The 24214-nt window shown below is 38.7% G+C and overlaps 3 protein-coding genes across 5 annotated transcripts in view; all 3 read right to left on the bottom strand.

Moving 5' to 3' along the window:
* Positions 1-73, bottom strand: part of iqcc (IQ motif containing C) — a 1675-nt gene extending 1602 nt beyond the window's left edge. For 2 of the 3 annotated variants that reach the window (XM_081350727.1, XM_081350726.1), the window contains exon 1: positions 1-28. This exon is cut by the window's left edge and continues 57 nt beyond it. The gene's annotated coding sequence lies outside the window, so the exon portion shown is untranslated. The other variant, XM_081350725.1, reaches the window with a different exon arrangement.
* A 4444-nt stretch (positions 74-4517) lies between these two features.
* Positions 4518-10932, bottom strand: ccdc28b (coiled-coil domain containing 28B). Its single transcript, XM_081350394.1, has 6 exons — positions 10740-10932; positions 8221-8473; positions 7936-8108; positions 7564-7718; positions 6525-6547; positions 4518-6140 (listed from the first exon to the last, which is right to left on the bottom strand). The coding sequence occupies exons 2-6, from the start codon at positions 8454-8456 to the stop codon at positions 6086-6088; spliced, it is 642 nt and encodes a 213-aa protein (XP_081206520.1). The 5' UTR covers positions 8457-8473; positions 10740-10932; the 3' UTR covers positions 4518-6085.
* Positions 10933-12327: 1395 nt separating this feature from the next.
* On the bottom strand, positions 12328-23361 carry tmem39b (transmembrane protein 39B). Its single transcript, XM_081350853.1, has 9 exons — positions 23181-23361; positions 19302-19478; positions 18996-19215; positions 18815-18898; positions 18561-18715; positions 17876-18218; positions 14301-14488; positions 12865-12985; positions 12328-12705 (listed from the first exon to the last, which is right to left on the bottom strand). Exons 2-9 carry the CDS (start codon positions 19430-19432, stop codon positions 12472-12474), a joined length of 1476 nt encoding a protein of 491 aa, XP_081206979.1. The 5' UTR covers positions 19433-19478; positions 23181-23361; the 3' UTR covers positions 12328-12471.
* Positions 23362-24214: the final 853 nt, after the last annotated feature.

The following is a 24214-nucleotide window of genomic DNA, read 5'->3' on the forward strand; positions in this document are numbered from 1 at the left end:
ACGGCTGATTGTGCATTTCTTCCCCAACAGACACAGTGAGGATCAGACAGGATTTCAGCTCGTGACCGCCACCCGCTGCTTGGAAGAGGTTTTGGTGATGGGGTCATTCCTGGTAGACAGCACTTTCATGTCCCCTTGACCCCAACATGTACAGTACCGGTCAAAAGTTTGGATACATTAGTTTTTAATGTTTTTGAAAGAATTATTTTATGCTCATCAACCTTGCATTTATTTGATCAAAAATACTGAAGGAAACAGTAATATTGTGAAATATTATTAAAATTTAATATTTTAATATACTTTATTTCTGTGATGCAAAGCTGTATTTTCATCAGCCATCACTCCAGTCTTCAGTGTCACATGATCCTTCAGAAATCATTCTAATATGCTGATTTGATACTCAGTTATTATCAGTTTTTGGAAACAGTTGTGCTGCATAATTTTTTTTTTGGAACGTAATACTTTAAGGATTCATTTATGAATAAAAAGTTTAAAAAAGAACAGCATTTATTCAAAATAGAAATCTTTTCTATAACGATATAAAGCTTTACTATCACTTTTTATCAATTTAACGCATCCTTGCCCGAATAAACGATATTGTTACGTACTGCTCCGAGACACGAAGGTTGAGGATCCAAATGCAGTTTATTTAAAGTGTTATTCAGAATCGTAATCAAAATCCAGGCAAAGGTCATACACAGGCAGGCAATCCAACAAACAGACAAATCCAGAGGGTGAGGCAGAAACAGGAAAACCAGGACACGGGCAGAGATCAAGAACCAGGAATAACAATGACAACAAGGAAATGCTCAGAGATGCAGTGCTACACATACAAGACTTCGCGGTGAGTGAATGAATGAACATGGTATAAATAGACAGGCTAACAGGAGGATGAGACAGGTGAATGCAATCAGTGAATGAGGTACAGGTGAATGTGATCAGTGATGAGTGATGAGTCCAGGCAGTGAGTTATGGGAAATGTAGTTTGTGAGTGATTAGGAGAGTCTAGTGTGGAGTGCCCTCTGGTGGCTCTCAAGGGCACTCCAGCTGGTGATCGTTACATAGCCCCCCCTCTAAGGAGCGGATTCCAGACGCTCCTAAGATTGTCCAGGAGGGAGGTGGAGCGGAGGCGGACCCGGGGGCGGGATGGAGGGCCAGGCCCGTGGAGCGGCAGAGGACCTGGAGACTGCAGCAGGATGGGAGGCCAGGGCGGATCAGGCTGTGCAGGCGACCAGGGTGGAGCAGGCTGTGCAGGCGACCAGGGGGGAGACAACCCTTCAGGCGGCCAGGGAGGAGACGAACCTTCGGGCGACCAGGGCGGAGTCAACAGTCCGTCGGACGACCAAGGCAGAGACAACAGTCCGTTGGGCGACCAGAGCGGAGACTTTCCCTCGGGCAGCCACGGCGGTGGAGACCTCTGGGGCGGCCACGGCGGTGAAGACCCCTCGGGCGGCCACGGCGGTGAAGACCCCTCGGGCGGCCACGGCGGTGAAGACCCCTCGGGCGGCCACGGCGGTGAAGACCCCTCGGGCGGCCACGGCGGTGAAGACCCCTCGGGCGGCCACGGCGGTGAAGACCCCTCGGGCGGCCACGGCGGTGAAGACCCCTCGGGCGGCCACGGCGGTGAAGACCCCTCGGGCGGCCACGGCGGTGAAGACCCCTCGGGCGGCCACGGCGGTGAAACTGGAACAGACACCAACGGCTCAGGAACTGGAACTGGCACCAACTGCTCAGGCACTGGAACTGGTACCACCGGAACTGGCACTGGAACCACCGACTCAGGTTCAGGAACAGACACAGACACTGGCTCCGGCTCAGGAACTGGAACAGACACAGACACTGGCTCCGGCTCAGGAACTGGAACAGACACTGGCTCCGGCTCAGGAACTGGAACAGACACCGGCTCAGGGAAAGGCATGTCGGCGGCCATCTCTGCTGAGGGTAACTCTGCTGAGGACACTGGCTCGGCGGAGACCATCTTGTCCCGAGACACTTGCTCGGTGGCGGCGACCATCTTGTCCGGAGACACTTGTTCAGCGGCGGTGGCCATCTTGTCCGAAGACACAGGCGTGTAGTTGGCCATCTTGTCCGAAGACACAGGCGTGGAGTCGGCCATCTTGTCCGAAGACACAGGCGTGGAGTCGGCCATCTTGTCCGAAGACACAGGCGTGGAGTCGGCCATCTTGTCCGAAGACACAGGCGTGGAGTCGGCCATCTTGTCCGAAGACACAGGCGTGGAGTCGGCCATCTTGTCCGAAGACACAGGCGTGGAGTCGGCCATCTTGTCCGAAGACACAGGCGAGGAGAGAAGAGGAACAGATTCAGGCTCAGTAGGACGAGACTCCTGATGGGCAGACGTTACGTGAACAGTCTCTGGATCGGCAAAAGTGACGTGAACAGTCTCTGGATCGGCAGAAGTGACGTGAACAGTCTCTGGATCGGCAGACGTGACCAGCAGCAGCGAGGGCTTTGAGCTGGGTAGGACCAGCAATGAAGAGGGCTCTGAACTGGACGGAACCAGCGGCGAAGAGGGCTTTGAGCTGGGCAGGACCAGCGGCGAAGAGGGCTTTGAGCTGGGTAGGACCAGCGGCGAAGAGGGCTTTGAGCTGGGCAGGACCAGCGGCGAAGAGGGCTTTGAGCTGGGCAGGACCAGCGGCGAAGAGGGCTCTGAACTGGACGGAACCAGCGGTGAAGAGGGCTCTGAACTGGACGGAACCAGCGGTGAAGAAGGCTCTGTGCTGGACGGGACCAGCGGTGAAGGCTCCGTGCTGGACGGGACCAGCGGTGAAAAGGGCTCTGGATCGGTGGGCATGTCGCTTGCTGTCTCAGGGGCGGCGGGCACGACGCATACTGCCTTGGCTTCGGCAGATCTGGCGTGAAGTGCGGGCTCGGCTGGACTGACGTGAAGCTCTGGCTCGGCAGGACTGACGTGAAGCTCTGGCTTAGGTATTACTGTGAGCTTGCAGGGCTCCACATCCGTAAAGCCCACAGTAAATGATGAGCTGCTCAGCAAAAGGGCAAGGTCTATATATTGTACTAGAGTCCAATGAGGGGTATTGTCAGGCATGAGGTAATTAAGAATGTCATTAAGTCCATGGTGAAAAATGTCCTTTAAGACAGCATCATTAAAGTTAACCCCATGGCTAAGCTTACAAAATTCCTTGACAAAATCCTCAATTGGACGGTTACCTTGGTGGAGGTTGAAGAGACAAACTGCTGGATCCATGTTGGCGAAGTCTTCTGTTACGTACTGCTCCGAGACACGAAGGTTGAGGATCCAAATGCAGTTTATTTAAAGTGTTATTCAGAATCGTAATCAAAATCCAGGCAAAGGTCATACACAGGCAGGCAATCCAACAAACAGACAAATCCAGAGGGTGAGGCAGAAACAGGAAAACCAGGACACGGGCAGAGATCAAGAACCAGGAATAACAATGACAACAAGGAAATGCTCAGAGATGCAGTGCTACACATACAAGACTTCGCGGTGAGTGAATGAATGAACATGGTATAAATAGACAGGCTAACAGGAGGATGAGACAGGTGAATGCAATCAGTGAATGAGGTACAGGTGAATGTGATCAGTGATGAGTGATGAGTCCAGGCAGTGAGTTATGGGAAATGTAGTTTGTGAGTGATTAGGAGAGTCTAGTGTGGAGTGCCCTCTGGTGGCTCTCAAGGGCACTCCAGCTGGTGATCGTTACAGATATAAAGCTTTACTATCACTTTTTATCAATTTAACGCATCCTTGCCGAATAAAAGTATTCATTTCTTTCAAAAAAAGAAAGAAAAAAATGACTGACCCTAAACTTATGAACGGTAAAAATATTTCTATTTTAAATAAATCCTGAAAAGAGTATCACAGGTTATAAAAAAATATTAGGCAGCACAACAGTTTCCAACAATGATGATAATAAATCAGCATATTAGAATGATTTCTGAAGGATCATGTGACACTGAAGAGTGGAGTAATGATGCTGAAAATTCAGCTTTGCCATCACAGGGATACATTATACATATATATATATATATATATATATATATATATATATATATAGGTAGAAAACCACTATTTTAAATTGTAATAATATTTCAAAATATTAATGTTTTTTTCTGTATTTTTTATCAAATAAACACAGGCTTGATGAGCATAAGGGACGTAGTAATGTTAAAAATAGTAATGTTTCCATGACTCGTACTGTATAAGTTTTAATATATTATATAAAATATTGAACCACCAATTTAAATGTTTTTTTTTTTCTTTAGCACAATTTAATGATAATATAGGCGAATTAAAAAAAACTTATTTGGTTTGAGCAAATGTTGTCATTTTGTCACATTTAATGCTTCTATATTTCTAACATATTACAACAAAAATATCTTTTCCCCCCTTTTTCTATTATCAAAATGCTTCACACAATACTGCATTTCTTGTGTTTGATTTTAATAAATCAAACTGCTTACACTACCTATTACTTGATATAGCAATAGTAAGTCACAAAAAGTCAAAGTGAGTTAATTGTTGCATTAAGTTTTATTACTTAAAGCACACAAATAGAAAATAGTTTCTATGCACTGATAAACAAAAGACATGGACAAAAAGCAAAAGACACAGATATTTTCTTTTTCAAATAACTAAATAATAAATAATTCGCAGAAAGAATACAAATGTCATTTTTAAATGATTATTTCAAATGCTTTCGACTACAGCCCGTACGTGCAGATGCAGGATGAGATCCTGCCATGAATCAATCCTATATCAATTTAAACAGACTTCCCCTCAATTGCACCAGTCCTGATTCTCTATTGAAATAGTTGGAGGTAGGCATAGCGGAGGTCAGCAGTGAAATATTACTGCATTATGAAAATATATATAAAATTCAAACGGGTGTTTCTTTTACTTTTCTCTAAACTTGTCCATTTGTTGTGCTGATGTTTTATAAGTGAAACTGGCGTAAAATGAGAAGACTGGCTTTTCATAAGGGGTCTTGTATACGTATTATGGACTTTGTTTTGATCCACTGCAGATCTTTATTCGATATTCCTGCACTGCTTTTGTGCTTTGGGCTGGAGACTATACAAATCTACAAGTTTCAAATACAATCTTGTGCTCCGTGAAGAAATGGGGGAATTCTCGAGTCAACTCCTCTCTAATTCTAGAATTACCCAAATCTCAACTTTTTTAGAACCTGAAATTTGAAATGCCTGATTCCATTATGTTTTCAGTTTAGTTTATACAAAGATAACGCACACACACTCACAAATCCTGTACATTTCCATCAGTTCCATTTAGAATAACAAACAACTTCTATCATTATTGTTCCTATATCAACATAGATATTTAAAACTCTAGTTTACAAACATGGAATATAACATTATATGAAATAACCGTACTTCAATTTTAATGTACAAGCATCTACAAAAAGACTCCATTCCATCATTTCGAGAGTCCCATGAAGACCTTCCGGTAAAACAATCAATGTAATCTAGAGGCTGAGAAGAGGCACTAAGATCAATGATCTCAAGCAGTCCTGAGTGAGTTTATAGCTACTCCACAGCCATTTACAACATCATTCCAGAGAACACCGACCGATAACAAAAAGAAAATCCATTGTGTATGTGCTGATTGACGAATAATTTAAGTGTTAATCTTCTCCTTCACTGCTTTCATGGTCGATCTAATAATTCTAGATCTCGGGTTTCTCAAGTCTGTTCTTGTTTAACTGAGTCAGCCTTTAGCATTGATGAATGAACCTGTGGAATCAACTCATTCAAACCCTAGAGGAAGTACAGTTACTATTTATCCCAATTTAAACACTTTAACAAAAATGGCTTTCAGGCTCAAAATCATTGGAATTGTTAAATGCAAAGACTAAAATATTTAGACAAACAAGAAGTGCCATTTTTGCTGTTGAATTTCATTCACATGGAGAATGTGCTTTGATGCTGTTGCCGTCACTTAGCGTTGCATTAGTCACGGATCACGATGATGGCGCTCATTAACTTGCAGTTGAGTTGTAGCCATGGCAACTTGGGCTTTGGTCTGCACAGTGATTTGATGGTCGGCTGGGTTTGGTTTCTTGCTTCAGGTGTTGGAGGTCTTGGGTAAGTCTTGATTTTCCGCCAGGTGGAGTTTCTGTCTGGTTAAACAGCATTAAGGAGATATGCACTGCTAATGTACATCTAATGTACAAGGTCTGGAGGTCCTATTACATATAAACATGCTGACTCCAGTATTCTTTCAGCACATATAATGCATGTACCTATTTGGCTTCCATTGGGACACAACTGATGTAAGATGATTTGAGAAACACAATCCCTGCACTTACCGAAACTAAAACTAAGTGCTTAGCTGAGAACACTGAGAGCTTTCAGTCTAACACAAACCCTTTATGGATGAACACCATTTTTTTCACAATATATTTTACTTGAGAGAGAGTTGATTAAGATTAAAAGTCAATAAACATTGTATTTTATAATTCTTGCAATGTACAACACATACAAACCATAGAGTGGAAGGATACATGGAGCTGCTCAATTCTTCCAGCTATATAGGACAAAATAGAGATGCATTTAAAAGATCAATATAATTTGCTGCTTGCGTTTCTTGTGTTTCTTGTGTTCATGGTTCGGTGTCGTTTATGTTTGTATGGTTTCCTCGTCGTGCAAGTTTCTAATATACCACGTTACGTAACAATTATTTCAATTGTAAAATTTATCATGGTGGTATTTGTTATGCTGCTGATTAAAAAAATAATACATTAAAAAAGACTAGTACAGTAATGAGAATCAATAATGGGAATTTTAGACAATTTTTTAAGTAAAATATTGCATTATGGAGAGTGGAGGGGATGTGCTTAATGAAATTATTGTCACAGTGTAGAAGTCTCAATAGTCCTAAAACAAGCTTAATGAAAAGTAGGATAAAAAGTAACCTGAACTCGTTATTATAAGATTCAAATACACTCAGTGAATCATCAGTAATGAAACAGTTCACACACTCTCTCTCACGCACTCTGGGCTCTCTAGCACATACCACTGAGCTGACAGCTAGAAGGGAAATACTATCAATAGTAACTGTCCAGCCCTTCACAGGCTGATGAAAGAATTCAGTCAGAGGGCGACACTTGGACTTGGATAATAATACAAGATTCAGCCAGAGGCTTGTATTGAGATACAGGGTATTATTGTGTTCAGTCATTGAGTATTTGCGTGTGAGAGACGCTCAGAGGGCTTGAATAGTGGAGAGAGAACAAATAGACTGGTGTTCCATATCCAGTCAATCCAGATTCCACTAAAGTGTGTGTCTACTATAAGGCACAAATATACATTTGCATGTGAAAGCAGAATAAATGTCCGTGGTTTAAGCTTCGGTATGAATGCATAAGAGATTAGGGCTGCACGATTTGGGGGAAAAAATGTAATTGTGAAAACACATATTTTCATTTAATTTGTTTCCACTTGATAATCGCACAAAGCCATATCACTATTTCTGTGTTATTTCAATTAATCGTGCAGCCCTACAAGAGTTGCATGATAAAATGAAGTGAATTAATGTCTCACGTTAGAAAGCAGGTGTTCAAGATTGCGGTCCGAAGCGTTTTTTCTCTGGTCTTCAGACAGCTCCTCCACATGACTGTCCAGACTGAAATGGAGCCGGGCCAGACGTTCCTGCATCTCCCTCACATGCTCTAGTTGCTCAAAGGAGCACACCTTACCTGCAAACACACCGTGTTATACACACAGAAACTGAGATAGTACCTTACAAGACTCGTAAAGCAAATTTATATCAACTCACTGATGAATTAAAATGTGCCACCCTTACACACCTTTGCATTCCTCAAAAATGTCCCAGCAATTAAGACTGTCAACCGATTCTAATTACAGCCCAAACTATTAAAGCTTCTGAATAAAACCCTAGCACACGTGTCATACCGAAAGCCTGCAGTTTTCCAGAGTGAAAGTCGTTGAGCAAGTTGAGCAGTCCTCCCTCCATCTCTCTCACATCGGAGACGTCGGTGAGGAATGAGTGCTGGAGCGGTGAGGAGGACTGGGACACGCGACTAGGTCCGGCGGGCTGAGGAGCTCTGGGCTTCTCTCGGTGAGGCCTGTATCGATACAAATAGAACCAGAATCACTACTAGACTCTATTTTGTGGCACAATTTTTAAATGTCGAATAAAAACACAAAGATCAAACTTAGGAGAACAAGCACACAAACCTTGTGTTTTTAGGGGGAACCTCAGGAACGGCAAGAGCCTCTTTAGATGGACCCATTGCCCCCACCGATCTCTTGCACTTTCCCCTGGGTTTGGGGGAGGGAGGATGGGGCAGACCCAATGAGAATGTGGCGCTCTTACTCGCCGGGAGAACGGTGAGCTTTCGAGGGTTGATTGGTGGAGGAGGGGGATGGGGAAGGGACACTTTGGGACTCCTTTTCTTCCTCTTGTCCTCCATGAGGGCACTGGCACTTTCTAAGAGACACAGACAAGAGCTTTCAGCAACTGAGATGTAGGAAATACAACATGATCTGATCCTGCACTCTTAAAGGGATAGGAACCCTAAAATTAAATTTAAGTCAAAAATGAATCACTCTTGTGTTGTTCTAATGCCACATTTCTTTTATGAACCACAAAAGGAGAATTTAAGAAAAATTCCCACTCGTGCTTGCTCATAATAGCAGTGAATAGCGACCAGCATCAAGCTTTTTAAAAAAGATGCAAAGGTATCACAGAAGGATGCAACACGTGTCATAGGTATTTCAAGTGTTCTGGGAGTATACGATATGAACAACATTATTATTATTTAACAAAAATCCTAACCTTGGCCGTTAGTCTTCAATGCATGGCTACGCGACATGCTCATTCTGACTCTGTTAGCACAGCAGTTCACTCCGTCTCGCCCAACAAAAACGGGACAAGAAATACAATCCATCATGTACCTTTTTCTCTGAGGTGAATATATCCATTGTGTTCAAAATAACAAGTTATCGCATTCACATCTGTCAACAGAGTTCCGACCCCAGAACACATGGAATATACAACAAGTGTTGCATCATGTGATCATTCTGTGATACTTTAAAACAGGAACATGGACTTTGATGGACTTCAAAACAGAAACAGCCATTCGATGCCAATATGAAGCTTGGACGAGTAACATTTAAAATGTTAAACAAACATCCAACTAAATGTTTTAAAAAAATGCATGATGAATAGATAGGCTAATGATTTTGTGCTATCGCTTTGAGAACATAATTAAAGACTAAACAACTTTGAAGAAACATTATATTAATGTTACTGGAAAAACATTTGTTTGTAACTTTGAGAGAACCTTACCAGAACATTCCCTGTTAGCTGGGGAAGAACTATTTTTGGACCTCGCTCCAAATGACCTTTAGGGAACCATTTATTTTCTTAATGTGAAAACATTTTAATAATCTGAAGAACCCTTAATTTAAATAACCTTTGCAATGGAAATGTTCCATAGATGTTAAAGGTTCTGCATGGACCATTGATGCCAATAAAGGACCTTTATTTTTAAGAGTGTGGAGTAAAGTGGAATAGCACATGATGTCAAAAAGGTAAAGGTAGAGTGTGTTATTTCTTTTTAGAGTCACTGAATGGAATTGCAATTATATTAAAGAGTGTTACCTGAACATTGCTGTCATCCTAAAGCATTAGCTATCTACTTTTTTAATGGGAAAGGTACATGTTCAGGCTATTTCTGCTTTGTTTTGGTTGGGAAGGCAAACAAGAGCATTACATAATACCCAACATTTAAACATTTAGCAATTATTAATGTCTGACCTTGAGCTGCAAACAGATGGAATGGAAAATTCAATGTTTTGTGAGACTGCACGAAGTCAAATAACAATATCAGAGGTAACATGCTTGATAAATGTCATTGGTAAATGTATAGGCCTATATGAAAATCATACTTCTAATCATCCTAACTTTGTGGGGTTGTTTCAACCTCCACCAAAACTATAGATTGGTTATTATGGATAAAGAAACCTCTCTGCCATGTTCTGGTTTGTTTATTCTCCTGTTCTGTTTCTCACCCTGTGTAAAGAAATACCTTGTTATCACGCGTTTTCTAAGAAATTGCAATTACTCGGATCAGGTTTCTTGCACTCTGGCATCAATTCAACCATCTGTATATAAAAGTAACATGGCAGCTGTAAGAATATCACTGACCTTTTTGAAAATATAAGCAATATTTTGAAGAAAAGCATTAAACTGTAGGCCTGTTATTTCAATTCTAATCCTGAAAAAAGCAATAAATTAATTTCTGACCAATTTATTCCTGCCCAGTGCCCACCCTTAATTCCATATGCATGGTGGATTCTAAATAAGAATCTAGATTTTATAAATAAAAATTCTATATAAAATAGCCTAAATGAATGATGAATATATGAATTGTACTTATATTATAGATTCTATATTATAATAGCCATTTAGATGAAGGATTATTCATTGCCAGTAAGTACTAAACAATCTGGGTCAAAATCTCAATTTTAATGAATGCACTTTATATTAGGCTACATTACGTCTTATTTACGCCATACTCCATTTTTTTCTTTGCAATTATAGAATTGTAGCTTATGACTTGATATGTTATGACTTGACTGCATTTCTCATTTGGGGAAGAGGTTTTACACAGACTGAAAAGGATTTGCACAGGATGCCCCATGAGGCGATGCGCACATCGTCATATAGCTAAACACAACGATTTACTCACCGGCTGGCGGATAAGGATGGGGCTCTTTGAGCGTTCCAACGCAAATTTAAGACGCCCGTGTTGGTTTTTCCATTCCAATGACGGATGATTTATACGCGGTCCGTTTTAAAAGCCGACATCAAGTGCGAGCTGTGTCCAGCGGGAGCTCTCCTTGGTCTCCACTTCCCGACGGCGATTCTGCAACTCGTACTATGGTGAAGCTTGGTTATTAATATTCATGAGATGCGCTTTCGCTATTGGACGAAGCGTCCGAACTACGTAATTAATATTCAAGAGCCGAGCCTTAACAATGGGTACGCTCTATTATGTTAGGAGCAACATCAAAACAACAACATTATTATTCATGAGCTAAACCTTCGCCATACTAGGAAAGTGGTCACAATAGGATGCAAGCTAAGCTCTCGTTTAAAGACACAGAGCATCACACTAATTATTAACCTCATCCACACAGCTGGCTATTTATACAACGTGTTTTAATATGCCATTATACTACAAAAATAAATATAATTATATAATAATATAAATAATATATAATGAATTTCTACATAGTCAACCGTTGACCGAAATCTGTAGCCATTGAGACATGTGTGTCGCCATCTAAAGGCGAAAATTGTTTGAATTTAGTATTTTTTTCATGTCATTACATTGTTTTAGATTATAATATAAATATATATATATATATATATATATATATATATATATATATATATATATATATGTATATATATATATATATATATATATAATTAATATGTTATGCTATGTCCACTGTACTGGACACCTGGACAGAAAATAAAATGACATGTACAAGCAAAAAAAAAAAGGGTTTTTTTTTCATTCACCAATCAATTTGTAGGTTTCAAGATTTTTTATTTAACCAAACCTGCGTATAAAGATGATTCTCAAATATGTTATGAAAGATATAACGGAATGGATTGATATACCATTTTACTTTATGCAATATGTGGGTAAAATGGCCATAAATGTGTAGTCTCATTCAATACAATGTATCGATACACTGTATCTAATTGGCAAAATAATGTGTTCTTTAGGGCAACATGCAATGAAAAAAGAAGTGTAATAAATAATGGGAGAATAATTGGCAACATTTTCACAATAATACCCATTTCATAGGAAGAATATTATATTATATTTATGACAAACAGTTTGAAAATTTGTCAGACTCAAATGATAATTTAAAATATGATCCACAAGACTGCTAAATTTGATCACTAAATATCAGCCATTTTTAAAGACCAAGGAGAAGTTGTTTTCATGGTGAAACCTAACATTTGGCATCTCTGAAAAGCCCTGAATGTGCTCTTTACCGGACATCCAGACTGTAAAACTGTGGCATATATGGTGTCAGAGAAATTGACTAAAATATAATGTCCACTACAGTGGACAAAAGTTTATTCCTGGGTCCCAGAACCTGAGAAATATTATGATGATAAATCTAGGGTTTATTGATTTCAAAATAAATAAAAATATTTGAATTCTAGTAACACATTTGTGTCTGATTATGTCAGAGGATTATGACAGCCATGTATAAAGTGGTGCATTAATAAAAAACTTCAGAGAAACAGACTTAATATAAAAATATGTTTCCTTTTTATTTCATGGCAAGTCAGAACATAAACAGACAAAAAAAAAATGCACTTGTAGAAAAAATAAACAGCTCTCATGCATGTTTTCTGCTCATCTGTGATGACTGACAATAATTTACGCTTGTCTAACTGACTTTCTGATTAGAGGCACTGGCTGAATACGAATATGCTTTTCCCAGAACTATTCTGTCTCTGAGCAGTTTGAAAAAGGCGTAATAATTACTGAATAATATTAGAGCTAATGATATCGTCTGATGCCATTTCTCTGAACACATCAGTGAATATAGCTGGTAGAATATCATTGCGCCTTCCAGGATTATAAGAATGTTCAATATTCGAAGTGGTTTGTTGAAGAAAAACTGTTAGGAGAGAGGGAAAAAAGAAGGGGAACAGAGGTTATTGCAATATTATTCCCATGAAAAAACATAATACATTCTTTGTAATAATATTTCGAATAACACTGACATTCATTCTGTTGAGTCAGCAAACAGCAAAAAACGGCTACAGTTTATACTTACATAGAAACGATAATGCGAAACATCTGAGGGAACTGCTACGTTGTAATGGCCCATGGCCTTATAAACATTTTTACTGTGTTTTACTAAAACTCCCTGTGGCCACATGTACTCTTCTGTCCATCTGTAGGGGGGAAAAGCAAAAAAAAGAGATTACAGTCTACAAACAAAAGCAAACACATTGCACCAAAGGTTCATAACACGATTTATCAATATTATATGCAAAAAAATATAATTAAATGAGAAAATGTTAAAGGAGAACTCCGGTCAATTTTAACATTGAGCTCATTTTTTTGGAAATTTGGAGTGTTGTCAATACAGAGAACAATGACAAAAATCGGTGTTGCCTACACCATGTTATCCTCTTTTTAAAATTTGGACCCTGTTGACGTCAATGGGGCAAGTACTAAACCTGCTTTTAGCCTCTTAACATCCTTGATGTGTCATTACAAGTGCACAGGACATGTGAGTGATTCCTTTAGAGTGATCACGGGTGAATCTGACTGCAGTAGATGTGAAAGATATGAATAAAAATGATGTTATTTCAGCCAGTGCACATACCTGTATTTTCTTTCTGTTTTCGGTCGAAGTCCATAGTAATCGATTGTCGAGTTCACACGCAGAGGTTTAGTTACCTATGATCACGCGCGTGAACTCGACAATCGATTACTGTGGACTTCAACCGAAAACAGGATGTAAATACAGGTATGAGCGCTGGCTGAATTAACATCATTTTTATCCATATCTTTCACATCTACTGCAGTCAGATTCACCCGTGTTTACTCTGAAGGAATCACTCACATTAGCTGTGCACTTGTAATGACACATCAAGGATGTTAAGAGGCTAAAAGCAGGTTTAAAACTTGCCCCATTGAAGTCAACAGGGTGCAAATTTTAAAAAGAGGATAACACGGTGTAGGCAACACCGATTTTTGTCGTTGTTCTCTGTATTGACACCACTCCAAATTTGCAAAAAAATTAGCTTAATGTTAAAATTGACCGAAGTTCTCCTTTAATTTAGGAAAACAGAAAAGGGTAAAAAAAATTAAAGTGCCAGTAGTAAAAATAAAAGTAACAAACAAAAGTACAAAATATAGAAAGCTAAATATGCTCTAGGTGTACATTTTGAAAACCAATACATGTTCATGTTTAAAAACATATTGGTTTTCAAATAAATTTAATGAGATATAAGTCTTTGGCAAATTGACGGCAACACCTGAAATTAAACGAACACGTTGAAACATGCAACACAATGCAGCCATTCTTTTAAGGGTGTGAACAAGAACTGAGCACTTCACTAAAAAAGCATTTGGAATCAATCGGTCAGCACTTGCTATACTATTATATTTACCAAAATCCAGCAAAGATGCACAAAAAGCTCTAATAACCTAATTTTTGACATTTCTATGACCCCAGCAGTGACCCCAGGTCAGACGTACATGTGTTGGAGGACGTTTGAGCAGAGGGAGGGGTCCACCTTCTGCCAGCAGCCCAGGTGCGCAGCCGCTTTGTGGAGCAGGTCGCAGTAACGGGGAGGCAGTAGGTGCCGCATCAGAATGACAGAAGTACTGACGGACACCAGGATGAACAGCTCACAGGACCAGCGTTTATCGACATACTGAGTGCTCTTTACAAACAGAGAGAAAAAAAAAAAAAGAGTCAAATGTGTAGGAATGTAAAACAATTCACTCAAACTCTTCAGGCTTAAAGGTAGAGTTCACCCGAAAATTAAACTCACCCTCAAACTCACCAAAAATACTCACTCTCAAGTTGTTCCAAACATGTATGAATTTCTATTTTCTGCTGAACACAAAAGATAATATTTTGAAGAATGTCAGTAACCAAACAGTTGATGGACCCCTTTAACTGCCATCGACTATTTTTTTTCCCCCATACTATGAAAGTAAATGGGGTCCATCAACTGTTTGGTTACTGACATTCTTCAAAAAAATCTTCTCTTGTGTTCAGCAGAAGAAAAAATTAATTTAGGTTTGAAACAACTTGAGGGTGAGTAAATGATGACAGAATTTACATTTTTGGGTGAACTATCACTTTAAGACTAAATGTGCTGTGCTAGGTATTACAGAGTAACCTACAAACCTGTAAGATTCCTTTGAGTATGTATTTAATATAATATATTTTTAATAAATACTTTTATTTAGCAATGACATTAAACTGATAAAAAAATGACAGTAAAACATTAATAATCTTTCAAAAATGATCTACTTAAAATGAATGCTGTTCTTATGAACTTTCTATTCATCAAAGAATCCTGAAAAAAACCCAATTGTTTACATAAAAACTATAATCAGCACAAAGTTTTCAACATTGATGATAATAATAAATGTTTCTTGAGCACCAAATCAGAATATTAGAATGATTTCTGAAAGTAATGATGCTGATAATTCAGTTTTGCATCACAGGAATAAATTCCATTTTAAAATATTAGTCTAAAACAGTTATTTTCAAATATAATAATATTTTGCAATTTTAATGTTTTAACTGTATTTTTAATTCAATAAATGCAGCCTTGTTGAGCATTTGAGACTTACTTAATAAGCAGTAAACCATCTTACTGCCCCGAACTTTTGTAGAGTTTTTGTAAGCAATAAGCATTATAGGCAAATATAATAGCCATTTATTTGATTATTCATTATTTTTAAGCAGCTTGCAAAGAAAAACGATTTTTCAAAGAACATGTTGACAGATGTTCAAACAAAATACATCTGTTGAGTTATGTCAACAGAACCCATGATGCTAAACCAAAGTTTTGCATTGAGGACAGATTGAAAAGCCATAAAAATAATAGCTGGAAAAATAATTAGCATGTGTTGGTTTAAATAGGAAGAATGATTTTTTTCCCCTTAGGCCAGTGGTTCCTAAACTGGGATACCCATACCCTGGGGGTATGTGAGGTGACAGAGGGGGTAAGCAAACAAAATGCTGAGTTTTACAGTTTATTTAATTCTACCTTAAAATAACAATAAAACCGAGCATGTATTTCTAACTGGCAAACTGCCGTAAAAGGTCATATACATGACATCCAATCAAATGAAATCCTCTTTTGCGGTCGAAACTGACTGCATCCACACAAGCAGCGAGCATTTCATGCAGAGTGTGCTGTCACAGCAACTCAAGCTACATTTACATTACTGCAGCTCTCGACAATGTGCCTTTGTAAAAAAATATACCACGTACTAGTATGGAGAACAGATATAGACAGACTGTGCAAACAGATCGATTTAAGACTCACACTCTCTGCTATATAGAAAAAAACCCTTGTGAGTTCTTGTTTTTAATGTTGATATTATATGAGCAGCAAGAATGCAATTGTTCCCAAATATCCACGCGACTGCAAATGTGACATTGATTTTATACAACAGTTCAACAAACAGAAGTATAATACTAAGTGATGTACATTTTGTATTGTTTGCTCTGTTTTGCAAAAAAAAAAACTGTTCCAACGAAAGCCACAGCAGAACAACAACACAAAGCGGTGTTTTGTAAGTTAATCTGTGGCTTTGAACGTATTCTGAGTCAATGATTCAATGACCCATTCATAAATAAAGCCACTTGCTTCTTTTCTGAATATATGAATGACTTGATGGCTCACTCATTAAGACTGACTTACTGACTTAAGAATGACTTACTGCCACATACTGGCAGTTTTAGTTTAATATAAGTAGCCTATCACTTTGATTTTACCATCATTGCACATTTCTCTACTAAGCATTTTATATTTAAAACATTATTTATTTGATAAAGGTATTTATAAAGGCAAAATTATACTAGAAAATCAATTTAAGGGGGGGAATATTGTCCCTTAAAGACCTCCTGTGGTGAAAATCAAGTTTTTAATGTTGTTTATATGTCTATGTTGTGTTTTTAATATGCTTTAAGCCAAACCATGAACAAATTCATAAGTCAACACCATTGCTGAGTATTTTCTCCTTAAAACTGCAGTTTACCAAAGACACTCTCAAAAACACGGTTCGAAACCGCCCCTGTTCTCTTTGTTACAAACATGGTGTAACCAATCACGTCAACAACAACATATAGATGGGCTTTAGCATAACTTCATCATTACTATGCTAAGAAGCAGGGAGTCTCAAGAGAAGCCAGGTTAGTACATTTTTCTGTTGATATGAAAAAGCAGGTACATTTAGCAGTATAGCGAGTGAATTATGTGTATGATGTTATGTTGGACTATATTCGTTTCTCCACTGACATTCTGAGTTGTTCAAAGCATTTCTGGATGCTGATTTTTAGAAGGCAGCTGTCTGACTCTGAGATAGCAAACGGGAACATGGTTTGTGTAACATTAGCAACACATTATAAGCTGTTTGATAACGCAGTCAAGCAAAAGGCTAATCAAATTATTAACCATTATGTGTCCGACGTAGGGAGCGATACATAAAACACATTACCATTCTGATACATCGACTTGTAGAAGAGCCTGTATAATTCACTCTTCCACTTCTTCTTCTGAATCAGTTTCTGGTTTAAACATATGTGGCTGAATTAAACTAGTATTTCCACTAGCCATTGTGTAGTGTTCACTACAGTGAAGTTGACAAGTCAAGCGGATCTCTGAGCGGGTGTGAGTGAGTGAAGGCGGAGACTAACCTGAATATTCACTGAACCATGTATACTAAATGAAGCAAGAGTGTAGAGTTACATTCAAGCTATTTTAAGGCATGAAGAAATTATTCTCATATCTTTTTAAATATGTCATTTTTGTGAGCAAAGATTAGTTTTAAGGGATTCAATTATTGACCACAGGGGGACTTAAATGGAAAAGGTGTGGAAGAGAGGGAGTATGAAGAAGAAGGGGGTACACCACTCTACAGAGTTTGGAAACCACTGCCAGTCTGATCTGAATGTACTGACTTATTACATATGAATCACCTGTATTCCTCATAAACAAAACCTGTTCTCTCAATTCACACATTCACACGTATTTGTGTTTATGCATATGCACGTGAGTGTACAGAAGACCTGTCAATGCACTCACCTTGACGAACCAAACAGGTACGAACGCTACGTAGTAGGCACTTAGCATGGAGCTAACCAACACCTCCTTCATCCTCCAGTTGAAGTCCATCTTCAGGTACTCCACTTCTTTGCGGATGAGGTCAGGAGAGAGACAGCAGGCGTGGGTGGGCATGGGCTGAACACTGTACAGCTGACTGGTGTGCTGTTTCCATGTTTCCTTCAGGACGGAGAGATAGTCCCGCCCCCCACGTCCCAAAGCAGCCCCGCCCACCTCTTTAGAACTCATGCCGCTTAACGGGGACATGGATCCAGCCCTGCGGAAGTCACAGCTGAGTCGGAAGAAAGGGATGTACATTCCAAACCTGACGGGGAAAGAAAGAGAAGAGTGTTGACATATTAACATATCATAATGGATAGATTTGATTATAAATTCTGACTGTCCAGTGTCCACTTTAAAATCAATCAGTCATTCTATCAATCTATCTTTCTATCTATCCATCCTTCCATCCATCCATTGTATGACCAACTTGAACCTGATGTGAAATGCGTGTGGGGAAATATTTCACCTTCACAAGAAATTCAAGACTACATGGATTCTTATAGAAACTAGATTTTGCCTGCAAAACTTTGCAGAACAGTAAATGTGACAACACTTTAATAAAACATTAGAATCAATAGCAGTGGATGTGCAGACTTTTACTCACGGATAGCAGAGGAAGAGCAGGCTAAGTACGGAATACGTCTTGAAGAGATAAATGAGTGAACGACACAGACCCCATCCTGCAAGAGTCAGGACGGCAAAGCGAGCCGTCACCAGGAAGACAGAGTGTGGGAAGGACAACTTCCCACTTTGTGATGCCTTTGGAGCAAAGAAAGAAGGCAAAAAGTATGATACACTACTCGTTCATTTTTTTAAAACTATTAAAATGACATACAGATCTAAAATAATGCACATTACCTCTTTTACAATGGCAGCAATTAGCCTGCGTGCCAGAACTATGATGGTGAACACCAACATATTATAGTCAATTAGGTGGAAGTTCTGAAAAAAAAAAACAAGAAAAGAAATTCACTTTGTGAAAGAATAAGATTAAATGCTTCTGTGGAGTTTAATTTCTAAGCCTTGAGACGTGACTCACCAGAGAGGTGTGTGAAGGTGGGTGTGATGGAGGGTACCACCACACGGTTTTGTAGATGTTGACGTAATGCACAAACAGTGCTATAAGATGGCACACGAACAGGTGGAGCTCAAACAGGACGTTCCGGTCCATGGAGAGTTCCGGGATCTTACAGTGCTTCAGTGGCACCACCGTCTGAGTGGCCAACGGAGGGCTGGACATTCCCGTTCCGGACCCATTCCTGATGACCACACAGATTTGAAATAGGTGAGTTACATAGAAGGAAGGATGTTACCAAAGCAATATTATGTGTAGCTTTACCCTCACCTGGTCCGTGACCTCACACCCGTCACAGGTGAGCTGGTGGAATGGTTGCCGTTGCCAATGGAGCCGGTCTCACTGCTCAGCGGAGAACGACAATATGTCGCTCTATTCGCTCCTCTTCTTCCTCCTGCCATTCCAGATCCACCCTTCCCCTGTCTCAATTGGTTACACTTTAGATACCTGCAGGAAAACAAACCACAACAATAAGCTCCAAACAAATAGTACGACTAAATGTGACACTAAATCATATCATATGATCACTCTATGCTAAGATTTTTATTTTTAAAACAAATGTAATTTTTTTTTTTACAAAGCCCAGACTTTTGTTGAGAACTAGTGTATATCTTAAAAATCAGAATGAAACATCTAGGAATTTGATTACAAGATATTATAAATGTAATTTCAATCTCGTCATTATTTCATCATACAAGAATTCATTAAGTTCATGAAGGTTTTATGTCAATTCCTCTTTATAAGTAATTAAATGCTTATTACAAATAAATTATTTTTTTTCTTACTATCTCTGCAGTATTCAGCATAAATTTAATTCTGTGAGTGCACATTAAAGGAACACTCCGACTTTTTGGGACTTTGGCTTATTCACAGTATCCCCCAGAGTTAGATAAGTCCATACATACCTTTTTTCATTTCTGTGCGTTCTGTAAGTGTTATTTGACGCACCTACCGCTAGCCTAGCTTAGCACAAAGACTGGATGTAAATGGATAAGGTAGCATACTAATCCCAATAAGTGACAAAATAATGCAAACATTTTCCTATTTACATGTTGTGATCTGTATAGTCACAGCGTGTACAAATAACAAGGCTATATGAGACAGAGACCATTTTTAATCGTATAAATACTGGGAACTATATTCTCACTAGGCGCAAAGAGTATAGAAGCCGAAGAGGCGAAACTCAATAGAACGCTCCATAGCAACAGTTGCCCCCATGACGTGACGGCGCGGCCGCCATTATGGACTGAAAACTGAAGGAAAACGCCGAAAAATAATGGGAGTCAATGGCACTGAAAAACTTACCATAACAAAAACTTAACATTACTTAATTTTTTCTGGCCGTCATATCTAAATATGAAAACAATTTAAAATACATTAATGAGGATGACCGACGTTAAATGACGTTAAATGACGTTAAATGACGTTAAATGACGTTAAATGACAGAAAATATACGTCTATGTGTTGGTTATGCATGGCCTAATTACCCTTAGGAAAATAGTATTTTGGGACAAAATATTACTATAGAAGTACTATAAGACTACTATAGAAATACTATAGCGGCTTTAGGATATTATAGAGGTATTACAGAACATAACATACTTCTGTGATTTTCTGTAATACCTCTATAATATTTTAAAGCTGCTATAGTATTTATATAGTAGTCTTATCGTACTTCTGTAGTATGTCCCAAATTACTATAGTATTCCTATAAGATTACTATAATATTTTGTCCCAAAATACTATAAGATTCCTATAGTACTTTTTAGTAAGTGTATGTCCCCCACCGAATCGGCTTCATTAGCCTACCACTTACGGTTTGCAAAGATACAATTATAAAATTACTGCAAAACTTTAATCTATCAATATTTATGTTCTATTATGCATTTTCCTTGTTATATGACTAACAGAAATTCATGAAATAATATAGGCTATAGGCAGACACACAGTAATAAGATATAAGTAATAAGATATTTATTCAAATGTTGATTTTGAAATTAGTGAACATCACCATATATATGATTTGGAAAAATAAATAAATAAATAAAATTATAAATGAACATTTCTAAAGACAGTTAATATTTTACATAGAATATCACAAAAATATTAACAACTTGTTTTTTCAACATCTTCAGTGAAAGTGCACACAGTGAACGTTTCAATGGGAAGAACAAAAACAATCTGTGAATGTCCTATTACAGGCGGAAAGGTACAAAAAAGATGTGCAATCTAGCAAGTGCACACATGAACTATAAACACCTACTAAAATGGATTTTGCCATTGACTGGCGCTAACGATTTCAGCAGCTTTCAGTCCATAATGGCGGACGCGCCTCCGCAGCGCCATCTACAGACCGTTACCCATAACACAACAGAGTTTCGCCTCTTGGGCTTCTATACTCTTTGCTAGGCGTAGGAGCACAGCTACTTGGGCGGTGTGGCTACTTGGGCGGAGTGATTAGCGCAGCACACGAGACGCCCTGTTGATGGTTCCGTAAACAAAGTAGCCACTCCGCCCAAGTAGCTGTGCTCCTACGCCTAGTGAGAATATAGTTCCCAGTATTTATACGATTAAAAATGGTCTCTGTCTCATATAGCCTTGTTATTTGTACACGCTGTGACTATACAGATCACAACATGTAAATAGGAAAATGTTTGCATTATTTTGTCACTTATTGGGAATAGTATGCTACCTTATCCATTTACATCCAGTCTTTGTGCTAAGCTAGGCTAGCGGTGGGTGCGTCAAATAACACTTACAGAACGCACAGAAATGAAAAAGGTATGTATGGACTTATCTAACTCTGGGGGATACTGTGAATAAACTAAAGTCCCAAAAAGTCGGAGTGTTCCTTTAAGTACATTTTCTTAGTGGATGAAATATGTGGAACCAACTTCATTTGACAAATTCTTGTACATGATTCAACACATCTAATGAGATCATATGACAGTAGTATTGCTAGCAATCTTGCTCAAACAGAACCAGAGACAATAGTGGAACACTTGCACTGGCAACTGAATTAATTCATATACCATGGTATATTTACATGTATTCTCCATGAGTCAAAACACTTAATAAAATACCATGGTAAACTCACGTTTGGTTTATTGTGATGTCATTCAAGCTATACAGTGGCACAAATGTAGTTTTACCAGGTCGGCAGGACAACTTACAGCCTGAGGGAAAAAGCTGTGGCAGTCTTTTGGTGTAGACCAACATGCTGCAATATCGCATTTGTGATCTGTGATAAAACTAGCCTATGTCTGGACTAGTTTTTACTTGTTAGTAGACGCTATCCAGTCTTTAAAATGTTTTTACTGTTAGTTACCACCAACACTACTGGTCTTGTACCAAATGAATTGACTAAGTGTCTGTTAACAAACTCTTCCTCATATTATAAGGTTACTTTCACTTGTACAACTTTCATTCTAGATACATAATAAAACCTTATATGGCAGCAATTGTCAAAGCAGTGAGAAGGTGCTTGCTGTCACAAGATGTGAAGGCTCAGAAACATGTGCATCGACTTCATGATCTGAACTGAAGGCTTGATGTTAAACCTGAAGATTACTAAAACGCCTTTACAATTTCTGAATCAAAACAATTTGCATTGAGTCTGACTGTACATTATGTTTTGTCATTAAAGGGCTGATTGCACCAGCAGATTTATACCAATACCAATGCAAACACAGACAACCATACAGAGCTCCATCACCACTGGTCTCATGCACAGTTCACTGACAAAGACCCACATGCATGCAGCTTTATTGGCTTACCAATGCACGTGCCACGATGGGGTCTCCCTATAGCGAGCCAAAATAATGCATTTGTGTAATGATTAGTATTTTACAGACTTTTTTCTGCTTAAAACGATGAACAATCTTTCCTGATCTCTCTTGTGTTTTGCAGACCTGCCTTTATTGATAGCCAACTTTTGCGGAAGCGTTGCTGTTAAACACGTAACTTAGGTTGGAAGACATGTAGTTTTTTTTTAAAACCAAACTGCCATAAAATGCAACACACATTTCTTAGCTCTGTTTGAGTCTTAACGCACAGAGAAATAAATGCATGCTCGAATATAAGACTGCGGCCTAGCACTGTTGCATTTGCACAATCTAATTTTAAGAAATCGGAAAAATGTCTCTTACCACTTTGAACCGCGGAGTTTAGCCCGGATAAGGCGACTGTAGGGTTTCGGTTGAAACGCACTCAATACTTAGGTACGGAATTAATTACTTTGGATAGTAAAGAGTTTGTTTTATTTCTGACAGTAAACGAGGAGGGCTCATTCTGTTGATGTTGTATCGCGCATGCACGCACGCGCAGCGCGACCAGGGGGAGGAGGCAAGCGTGCGCGCGCGCGCGTGCATGCGTGTTCGGTGTGTGAGATCAAAGCACATCGTGTGTCTGAGGTAGGTTTTATGAAGTGTATTTTGTCACACCCCATACATCGTGTTGCTGCACCTCAAGCACATAGCCTATATTACATTACACAGAACCGGTTATGCATATTTATCGAGCATATTTTTTACTATATTGTACAGTATTAAACAGAACTGAGTCAGGCTATAATATCAATAGACTACTTTTTTTTTGTTGAGTGTACTTCTCTTCCTAGTTATTGAAATACAACTATGTATAATGCCAGATTTTAAAGTTATCATTCAGATATTTGTTATATATTATTCATAAAGTCATTCATACAGTCATTCATTCATTTAGTCAGTGGTGTATTTTATGCAAAACATTTATTTATATGCAAAACAGTCAAACAAATCTCCCATTATGTAATCTCCTCAGATAAGCTCCTGTGTTTATTCAGCAAGGATGCATTAAATTGACCAAAAGTGTCAGTTAAGATTTTTAACCTACAACCACCTAAAAAATGTATCATGGCTTCCACAAAATTTTCAACATTGATAATAATAAATGTTTATTGAGCAGAAAATCATCATATTAAAATGATTTCTAAAGGATCGTTCATGTGACACTGAAGACTGGAGTAATTATGCTGAAAATTCCGCATTTTCAGCAAAAATCACTGTCTGTAATAAATAAAAATTTCAAATAAATTAAAATAGAAAAATGGTATTGTAACTGTATAATAATATTTCACATTATTACTGTGTTACTATATTTTTGATTAAATAAATGCAGCCTTGGTGAGCACAGCAGACCTTAA

The sequence above is a fragment of the Scardinius erythrophthalmus genome (genome assembly GCF_964197995.2).
Source record: "Scardinius erythrophthalmus genome assembly, chromosome: 21".
NCBI classification, from domain to species: domain Eukaryota; kingdom Metazoa; phylum Chordata; class Actinopteri; order Cypriniformes; family Leuciscidae; genus Scardinius; species Scardinius erythrophthalmus.

Coding starts and splice junctions, on each gene's coding strand:
- ccdc28b (XM_081350394.1), bottom strand. CDS start 8,456: ATGGAGGACAAGAGGAAGAAAAGGAGTCCCAAAGTGTCCCTTCCCCAT. Junction 6,548..7,563: donor TTGAACACCTGCTTTCTAAC/GTGAGACATTAA, acceptor TGTCCTATATAG/CTGGAAGAATTGAGCAGCTC. Junction 6,141..6,524: donor GAAGAATTGAGCAGCTCCAT/GTATCCTTCCAC, acceptor CTGTTTAACCAG/ACAGAAACTCCACCTGGCGG.
- tmem39b (XM_081350853.1), bottom strand. CDS start 19,432: ATGGCAGGAGGAAGAAGAGGAGCGAATAGAGCGACATATTGTCGTTCT. Junction 18,899..18,995: donor CACCTTCACACACCTCTCTG/GTGAGTCACGTC, acceptor TTTTTTTTTCAG/AACTTCCACCTAATTGACTA. Junction 12,986..14,300: donor TCAAACGTCCTCCAACACAT/GTACGTCTGACC, acceptor TCCCCCCTACAG/ATGGACAGAAGAGTACATGT.